The sequence below is a fragment of the Sciurus vulgaris genome, assembly GCF_902686455.1.
Source record: "Sciurus vulgaris genome assembly, chromosome: 6".
NCBI classification, from domain to species: Eukaryota; Metazoa; Chordata; class Mammalia; order Rodentia; family Sciuridae; genus Sciurus; species Sciurus vulgaris.
In genome coordinates, this window is record NC_136466.1 from 70,848,307 (window position 1) to 70,858,936 (window position 10,630).

A 10,630-nucleotide genomic window follows, 5' to 3' on the forward strand; every position below is an offset into this window, starting at 1 on the left:
ACTTCTTTTCCTCTCTCCTCCCTTTATTGTGGTGTAGCTTCCACATATCAGCAAAATCATTCGACTTTTGGGTTTTTGGGGATTGGCTTATTTTCCTTACTGTCACATATAACTAAGAAGAACCAATAAAAATAAAGCAAGCAACACATAAACACAAAACCAAACTGCAGAAACTGAACTATGAAGACCATTCAATGAAAAAATGTTTTCTATAAAGGATCAACACTGAGAATGTTAGTTGACTTGTTACTTTAATTGGTGGACACTAGGAAAAAAATGAAATAAAGTATATCTTCCAAATTTCAAACAATGTTATTTCTTTATGTAATAATGGTGGTATGAAACATCAGGCTTCATTTCATTTAATATGAAAAAATAGAAGTTGATAAATATATGTCCCCTTTCCATTGTTTGTGGTTGTGTGTGAATTACTGATTTATGAAATTCAAAGTCTGAAAATCACTGCTCCACATAATTTTCTTTCCTTATCCTTGACATTAAGTCAGGCTCTACTGATAATTGAAAATAATCCAATATAAGTAGTTGGGTAGTTTTTATTTAATCATGTTTTAGTAAGTAATTACAGCTTACCCACAAAATTAATTCTATGTCATTTCTCCCTTAAAGTCTCTAATTTCAGTCTTCCCGAACTGATCCTAACCCAAATACACTAGAACATTTCTGTTTTGTGCAAGAAAGACCTTAACTCCAAATGGGTATGACTGTAACACAACTTACGGAAAATATTTAATAAGAAAAATCATTGATATTCTGCATTTACTTAATTTATTCTCGAAATATTAAAACAAAATATTAAAGAAAACAATAGGTTACACCAATTCTGTCCTAAGCATCTCCAATATTTAAGAAATAACAGCACTAAATTTCAGTATATTAGTCATGTGGTGACATCAGGTCTGAGTCATAAATCAAAAAATAAATAATATATTAATAAAGACTATGTATAAACAAATGTATGTTTGAGAAGTACTTTAAGAATACTACTCTACCCTATAACCCCAAGTACAAATATTGTGCCCTCCTGTAGGATTGGAAGATGTCTCCTAAAATAAGATATATACTTAAAATCACATTAAAGTTAAAAATGTTCAAGGCAGAATAATATTGGTTATGTTAATGTTTTGATATTGGCTTTTCTTTTAGAATAAGAGACCTCAAGAGATTATGAAGTCAAAATAATGAACAAAAAACCTAATTTGTTTCCCTACTACATTTACTTTTATGAAGTACTGAAAATACCTTTTATTCTCATTTTCCATGTCATTATTTGAGAATACTCACAAAGGAAAAAGACCTACAATCAAATTTGGTACTACCAAAAATGTATCTCTTAAGGACACTTAATTGGTATTAATGAGCTTCTTTTAATGCCTTTTATTTTGTAGTTGTTCTAGAAACTATAAAATAATTTAAATTTTCTATAGCACTTAATTGCACAAAGTAAATGTTCTATAGCACTTATTAACTATAGGAGTCATAATTTATTTTTATCCTCATTCATCCTCCATTCCCCATATTCAAATAACTGCTTTCTGATAAGGCAAGGATAGATACCTGGTTATGAAAGATAGATTTGAGATTTACTTAAAACTACAAACAACCAATAAGAAATCAATATCTAACTTAATTCTGTAGTACATTCCTGAACTGAATCTTTTTATCTTTACCTCACCCTTATCCTTCCTTCCCTGCATGGTTATCTTGAAGACCACCATTGACTAGGCATTTTCATGATTATGAATGATGACATGCAAGATGTTGATTCAAAGATGGTCCCCATGGGGGACAAAAGTCTAGAAATTTCTGAAAAATAAACTATGTCTCTATTTGTCAAAGATTATTGCTTCCTGATATATCAAAACTGGAAGCTCGTTACCTATACATGTATAACTTTATACTGGAAAATAAAGGCAAAATAAAGTCTATCTTTATGGAATTATGCATTCCTTGGGCCAGGACCAATGAATTTCATGGGGAAAACACAAATAATGTCTCATTCATCATATGCCTGTCAAAGGAGATAAAAACAAAGTCCCTGTCATGTATGTTCTTACCGATGATTACATTCCTTCAGTTTCAAACACAACAAGGATTACAGATGTGTGAAATAAGAATGTAGTTAACTATTTTGTACTAAGTAATCCAAGCCTCACTCTGGATTTCTCATTTTCACCAAAGTAGGTATTCTAATGTTTCTACTAAAGCTGTAGTCTATTACCATTTTTGTTTTAATGAGGACAGGAGAGCTTTGCAAACCAAGTATAGCACTGTGTTTCTCTTCTGTTCCTGAGGGCTGTTAGTATGAGCTACATATAGTCATCAGATACCTGGTTATGGTCATCTGACCTCCGAGACCTATTCCTATCAGAATCTGTTGGTAAACTGGATCTGTCCTCTGTTTTCACCTCTCCAGTGGCATGAGGGAAAGGAAAGTTGGGCATAAAGCGCTTAAGAAACCGGAACTCACTATTGCCAGTGCCAGAGGCTGAGCATATTTCATATGGACAAGGCTGGGATAAGGATCCATTGCCTTCTCCTTGCACCAGGTTGTTAGGGAAGTTACAGTCATCATAGAAATGCTCTTGAATTGTGAACTTGTCTCTGTGTTTAATCTTCTGGTAGATGTGAATAATGAAGATCACTGTAACAGAGAGAAGAAACAGAAAGGAAAGCACAGCCAGAGAAATAACCAAATATTTAGTGGTTGAATTTACCTTTCTAGAATCCTTAGATGGATCCCAGAACCTCAGATAGGGCTCTGAAAAGCCATCTACCAGCAGGATATTGAGTGAGGCAGTAGTGGAAAGAGCTGGTTGGCCATGATCCTGAACAAGAATAGTCAGTTTCTGCATCATGGGGTCTCTCTCAGATATCTGCCTCAATGTTCGGATTTCCCCATTTTGTGACTGAACAGAGAATAACCCAAGGTCAGTGGCTTTAAGTAGATGGTATGAAAGCCAAGAATTTTGACCTGAATCACCATCAACAGCCACCACTTTGGTCACCAGATAGCCTGCCTCTGCAGACCTAGGCACCAGGTCATTGCAGGGCAAAGTACCATTCTGTAGTGGGTACAAGATCATTGGACGGTTGTCATTGTCATCCAGGACAACCACTCTAACAGTAACTTGGCTACTCAGTGTCAGGAAGCCCCCATCAGTTGCCTTTACCACAAACTGAAAATCTTGAATGGCTTCATAATCCATAGTTCTCAAAGCATAGAGCTTCCCATTGTCTGAATTTATGGAGATATAAGCAAAGACTGATAGATCCCCACTTTTTGGAGGCAACAGAGAATATGTCACTTGGGCATTCTCACCCAAATCTAGATCCTCAGCATGGACTTTACCAATAAAAACTGCAGGGCTGTTGTTTTCTCGAACAGTCAAGATGTAGGAATCTTTCTGAAACATTGGAGGATTGTCATTAATGTCAGATATTAGCACCTCTATCACAGTCTCTGTGGACAGGTTGGGTGGTCCGGTGTCCATGGCAACAAGAGTGATATTATAGCCTGAGACAGCCTCACGATCCAAGCTTCTGTCAGTCACCAATGAATAAGAATTTCGGAATGTAGGCTTCACTACAAAGGGAAAGTCTTCTCTGAGGAAGCAAGTGATTTTTCCTCCCACTCGGATGTCCCGGTCTCGGACAGTAAAGAGAGCCACCACAGTCTGTAGCGGGGAGTCCTCAGGCAGAGGGCTAGACACAGAGGAGACCATCACTTCAGGAGGATTGTCGTTTACATCCATCACTTCCACCAGGACTTTGCTGTGGGCAGAGAGGCCTCCTCCATCCGTAGCTCGAACATCAATGTCATATGTTTCTGTAGCTTCAAAATCCAGGGGCCCTCGGAGTCGAACCTCTCCAGTCTTAGAATCAATCTGAAACGTCTGGAGAATTGCTTCTGGGTTTTGAGCTAAAGAGTAAGTTATCTCCTTGTTGGTGCCCTCATCTAGATCCGTGGCAGTCACTGTGACCACTAAAGAACCATTGGCACTATTCTCCGGTACCTGAGTGCGATACACCAATCTTGAGAACTGAGGCACTTGGTCGTTGACGTCCAGAACCACCACGCGAATGTGGGCGGTGCCAGACTTGGGCGGGGACCCGCCGTCCACCGCCGTAATTGTTAAGTTAACTTCAGCCTGTTCCTCTCTATCCAAAGGTTTACCCAACACCAACTCGGCATATTTGGGCCCGTGGCTCCGGAAGCGGGTGTGCAGGTGAAAATATGCGTTGGCGCTTAGCGTGTAGTTTTGGAGACCGTTGAGGCCCACGTCCAGGTCTTGAGCGCTCTGCAGAGGAAAACGTGAACCCAAAGGAGTGCTCTCCGGAATCTTTAAAAGTGGCTCCTTGTTTTGGAAAATTGGGGCATTGTCATTGATATCAAATACCCTGACTTCCACACGGAAGGACTGCAGCGGCTCTCCTAGGACAATTTCAAAGTGCAGAACGCATGGGTCAGCTTTACCACAGAGTGACTCCCGATCTAGTTTCTCCTTTACGAACAAATCTCCAGTCTTGCGGTGAAGCCGGAAATGCAGCTTGTTGCCCTCGGAAACTAGCCGCGCCCCTCGCGCAACCAGCTTCCCTACCTCCAGCCCTAAGTCCTTAGCCACATTGGCTACAAATGAGCCGCTCTCCATTTCCTCCGCCACTGAATAGCGGATGGTGTTTGCACCCCCCACAGATACACACCAAAAAAGGAAAAGAGACGCCACTTGCCTGTTTTGCAAAGGTTTTCTGCGCGCAACCGCCATTAGTTCGCACAAATGCACTCCCTGCAGCCGCCGCCACCTGTTGAGGATATACTTTCACTTTTCCGCCACAGGTTCCTTCAACAGGGCTCACCACTTGACTAATCTCTAATCGCGGCGCCACCAACAGCTCGCTGAGCTGCGAAACTGTTTTACACTGTAAGAAACTGCTTTGAGCAACCCGACACCCCTGTCTATTCAATGTATTAATAGATATGTTCTCATTCCGGAGAGTTGTGCAGAGGTTGGACGTTTGTTGCCAAGGCAACGGTAGACTCACCTTTCAGGGGAAAAACAAAAGTCCTTGGGAATTGAGAAACCAATGAGGATGTTCGATTCAGCTGACGTCACTGTATCTGCTAGCCAGCTGGGGCCACCGCAGTGATGGGCAAACAAGGACCGCTTTAAGTTACATGTGCAAGCTCCATAGTCCTCCCAGAGAACAAGATAATAGCAAAAAGAACCCTGCGGTGTATTCTGGAGCTCCCACAAAATATACGAAGCAGCAGGGGTATACAGGAGAGAACAGAAGGGGTGAGGGAGAGCAGGGAGCAGGAAAGAATGGAGGAAGAGGTCAGTAGGAAAAGAAAAGGGGAGAAGCAGACATCCTTCAGGAACCTGAGGTCCATTGGATATACTGATAGGGGAGTAAGACAACTGGCCTCTTGATTTGTACAGATCTGTTCCTTGCCCCAGAACCCTCAGATGCTTAGGAAGCAGCTTGTTGCTTGTCACTTATGACTATTATGGCACTAATATTTATTGGGTATGTTTTCTATGTACCAACACTGTGTTAAGTGATTTACATGCATTGTTTAATTCAATCCTTGCAACAAGTCTATGAGGAAGACATTCTTTTTTACAAAAGGACAAGAAAACAGGAAAGATTATGTCACACCTCATGGTCCCTTGCTTTGTAAATATTAGAGGTAAAATTCAATTTAATTTTCTCTGACTCCAAAGTCTATACTTTAATCAATATATTACCACTTCCCAGATAATACAGTGAGTAAAACAAATGAAGAGAAATATTTGACTTTGGATTTCAAAACAGAAAGATTAGCTCCAATCCCCTCCCATTACTTTTTAACAGATGAAGAAACTAAGGTCCCAAATGATGAAGTCATTTGACCAGTTCATTCAACTCTTCATAATAGTGTAAGAACTTGTCTTCTGACATTGTCTCATGCTCATTATCAAAAGCATTTGATTTCTTATTTGTGATCATCATTTCAAATCCCAGATGGTATACAAACAATTAGTGTCACATAAGAGAAACTCAAACCTTGGTTAGATTTACTCCTAGGTATTTTTTAAACTATTGTGAATGGAATTTTTTCCTTATTTCTTTCTCAGCAGATTTATTACTGGCATATGGAAAAGCTGTTGGTTTCTGTGCATTAATTTTGTATCCTGCTATTTTGCTCAATTTATTTGTCACATCTAAAAGTGGAGTGTTTAGGATCTTAAAGTATAATATTACATCATCTGTAAAATAGGAATAACAATTTCTTCCTTCCTAATTGTCTCCCTTTTAATTCTTTCTCTTGCCTAATACCTCTGATCAAAATTTCAAGTATTATACTGGATAGGAGTGGTAAGAGTAAGTATCCTTGTCTTGTTCTTGATTTTCAAAGAAATGCTTACAGTTTTTCCCCATTCAATATAATGTTTGCTTCAGGTTTGTCATATACAGTTTTTATTATGTTGAGGTAATATCCTTTTATACTTAGTTTTTTTTTCAGTACTCCCATCATGAAGGGATGTTAAATTTTATCAAAAAATGCTTTCTCTGCATTGATTGCGATTATCATGTGATTTTTATCCTTGATTCTATTTGCATGATATATTACAGGCTTTGACTTTTAGATTTTACCTCTTTTTAAAATGTTTTTATTAGTGAATTATAGTTATGTGTTGGGAGCAGTGACAGAGGATGGAAGAGCAGTTACTGAAATCAGGGGTCTGTGGTTCCCTCATGTCTGTGGCATGCCCAGTTTCTGGGAATGTTTCTGTGCAAGGGCTCAGGTTGCCTAGCTACTGTAGCAATGCCTTGCATGAAGAGGCTCTGTGCAAGAGTCCTATCAGTTTTAACCTTGATCTTAGGCACACAGCTTCCAGGAAGAAAGGAATTCTTATGCTAGACATCCACAATGTTTCACCTGCTCTGCTTCTCTGGTTCCTGCCCGCCTTATAGCAACTTTTAACCATGGACTTTCTTGAGAGCTACACAAAGCTCCTAACATTGCACTTTGCAACTATGGATTGCAACTGTGGAAAAGCTACATAGGATGTCCTAGTTTCTGTAACGTTCCTGAATACAAAGAATAATGGTTTCATAGTCTTTAACCTGACAATGAGACATATATAAATAAAGATCGCTGGCGTAATTCTTCAGATCTACATCTCCATCAGAGAGCAAGTTCCACCTGATCCCGGCCTAATCTTCAAGATCTGTGTCTGTCAATCTTTATCTTCCAATCCCCCTTTGCCCCTTGCTGGACCCCCAGAGTTTGCTTGCTGTTAGCAACAGTTATGTATAATATTGAGGTTCATTTCAACATAATCATACATGCATGGAATATAATTTGCTCTATTTTAGTCCCAAATACTTCCTCTTTCCCTCCCCTCCTCCCTCCCCTTTTCTCCTTCTTATGCTCTTCTAGTCTTCCTTTTTATTTATTTATTGATTTTCTAATTGATGCTTTAAAGATAAACTTACTGTTTAAACTTACTGTGGCATATTGATGTATGTGCATAGCATAACTTGGTCAATTTCATTCAGCAGTTCCTCCCTTTTCCCATCCTCTTTCTGACCCTCTATTCCACTCCTCTAACCCAATGATCTCCCTCCTATTTTCATGGGAACTGCTCCTTTTATTTATTTATTTATTCTTATTTTGCTCTACCTTCTGCATATGTTTAAAAACACTTAACCCTTAGGGCTGGGGAGATAACTCAGTCGGTAGAGTGCTTGCCTTGCAAGCATGAGGCCCTGGGTTCGATCCCCAGCACCGCCAAAAAAAAAAAAAACACACAAAACTCTGGACTTTCTGAGTCTTGTCTATTTTACTAAGCATGTTATTCTCCAATTCCTGCCATTTACCAGCAAATGCTGTAATTTAATTCTTTATGGTTGAGTTCTGTGTATATATACCACATTTTCTTTATCCATCCATCTGTTGACAGGTGCCTGGGCTGGTTATTTAACTTGGCTATTTTGAGTTTCTCTGCTATAAACATTGATGTACCTCTATCACTGCAGTATGCTGATTTTAGTTCTTTTGGATAAACTGCATGCCTGGAAAGCCACAAACTTAAACATGGTACATTATCTTTTTAGTGTACTCCTGAATTCAGTTTGCAAGCATTTTATTGAGAATTTTAGTGTCTATGTTCATGAAATATATTAGTCTGTAATTTTCTTTTTGTTATTGTGTTGAGGGCCGTCTTGGACAAGATGGCGCCTGGCAGTGAGCCAAAGGGCACTGACTACCAAAATAAGGAAGTACCCAAAAAGGCTGCTTGCTTACTAGTTCCTTGGAGACTTATGACATGTTAACGCCAGGCTCTAGGATTGGCTATCTAATATGATGCCGCGCATGGACAGCTCGTGATTCATATAGTGCTATGCTGACATTCCTCTACATGCTCTCCTGCGTGAGAGAAAGCTTTGCTATAATTGGCTGATAAGCTGGGAGCCTGGGGGAGGAGAGAGGGAGAGGGTAGAAGAAGGGAAATAGTGGCAGAACAAAGGAGGCAGAAAAACAGGGTGTACGCAATAAATCTCGTCAACTAAAGATTGGTGGTGTCTCCTTTCCCCGTGCTGGTTCCGCTGGGTGGAACATTATTACTGTTGTGCCCTTATCCAGTTTTGGCACAAGGGTGATACTAGCTTTGTAGAATGAATTTGGAAGTGTTCCTTCCCTTTTAATTTCATGGAATTGTTTGGGGAATATTGATATTAGTTATTTGATTTTGTGTGGGGGGTTGTTTTGTTGTTGCTATTTTTTGTTGTACTGGGAATTAAGCCCAGGACCTTGCATATGCTAGGTGAGTACTTTGCTTATGAACTATTTCCCAATTCCCTTTTTCTTATTATATTTTGAAGCAGGGTCTCACTAAGTTGGCTATGCTGGCCTCAAACTTGTAATGATCTTCCTTCCTCTTCCTCCCAACTAGCTGGAATTATAGACATGAGCCACTATGCCCAGCTTGTATTTATCCTTCTTTAAAGGTCTGATCAAATTCAGTAGTGAATCTTTCTGGCCCTGTGCTTTTCTTTGTTGAGAGAATTTTTTTTATTACTGCTTCAGTCTCATTGCTTATTCTTGATCTGTTCAGGTTTTTTAATATCCCCTTGATTCAATTTTGGTAGATCATATGTGTCTAGAAATTTGTCCATTTATTCTATATTTTCCAATTTATTAGAATTTAAGTTTTCAAAATAATCCCTAATAATTCTCTGGATTTTAGTTATATCTGCTGTAATATTTCCTTTTCATCTCTAATTTTTATTAATGTGGGTATTCTCTCTCTTTCTCTTGATTAGTGTTTTGTAAGGTTTATCAATCTCATTTATATTTTCCAGTAATCAACTCTTTGTTTCATTCATCCTTTGTATTGGCCTTTAAGTCTCTAATTCATTAAGTTAAGCCCTGCTCTTTATCATTTCTTTCCTTCTTCTGGGTTTTGTTTACTCTTATTTTTCTAAGGTCTTGAGATACATCATTAGGCTATTTATTTGTGGTCTCTGATTTTTTAATGTAGGCACTCACAGCTAATAAATTTTCCTCTTAGAATTGCTTTCACTATATCCCACAGATTCTGGTATGTTGTGTTTCCATTCTCATTTGATTCTAGGAATTTTATGTTTTTCTCCCTGGTTTATCCAATGACCCATTGACTTTTCAAAAATGTATTGTTCAATATTCATGTGTTTATATAGTTTCTGTAGTTCCTCCTGCCATTGATTTATAATGTCATTCCATTATGATCTGATAAGATGCAAAAAGTTTTTCAAAATTTGTGATTATTAAGACTTCCTTTATGACCTAAAATATGATGTGTTTTAGAGAATGTTCTATGAGCTGCTGAAAAGAATGTGTATTCTGCTTTTGTTGGATGGAATATTCTGTAGATGTCTAATTAAGTCCATTTGATCTATAGTGTAGTTTTATTCTGTTGTTTCTTTGTTAACTTTTTATTCATATGACCTATTTGTGATAGTGGGATATTGAAGTCACCTACTATTATTGTATTGGGACCTACCTCTCCCTTTATGTCAAGTAGCATTTATTTTATGGAATTGGTTGTACCAATGGTGGGTGTATATATATTTACCATTGTTATATCTGGATTGTTTCCTTTACCAATATGTACGGACCTTCTTTGTCTCTTCTCACTAATTTTAGATTGAGTTCCACTTTGTCATTATGAATGTAACAATTTCCACTTGTTTTTGCTTTCCATTTGCATGGAATATCATTTTCCATTCTTTTACTTTCAGTCTGGGTATGTCTTTGCCAGTGAGAAGTTTCTTGCAGGGAATATATATCTGCTCTTGTTTCTTAAATTTGTTTTATTTTTTTAAAATTTCGTTTGTTCTTTTTAGATATTGATGACAATACAGTATATTTTGATATATTTATACAAACATGGAGTATCTTGTTTTTAATCCCATCTGCCATTCTATAGGTTTTTTAATTGGAGAATTAAGTCCATTTACATTCAGTTTTATTATAGAAAGATGCACTAATTCCTGTCATTTTATTGTTTCTTTTTCATATTTGATTCATTACTAATTATCATTTGTTTATGTGTTCTTCAAATGAGATTTACTCTTTCCT

General features: G+C 38.0%; 1 protein-coding gene across 1 annotated transcript; it reads right to left on the bottom strand.

Moving 5' to 3' along the window:
* Positions 1–901: 901 nt before the first annotated feature.
* On the bottom strand, positions 902–4,998 carry PCDHB1 (protocadherin beta 1). Its single transcript, XM_079144377.1, has one exon. The coding sequence runs from the start codon at positions 4,782–4,784 to the stop codon at positions 2,328–2,330; it is 2,457 nt and encodes an 818-aa protein (XP_079000503.1). The 5' UTR covers positions 4,785–4,998; the 3' UTR covers positions 902–2,327.
* Between the last annotated feature and the right edge of the window lie 5,632 nt (positions 4,999–10,630).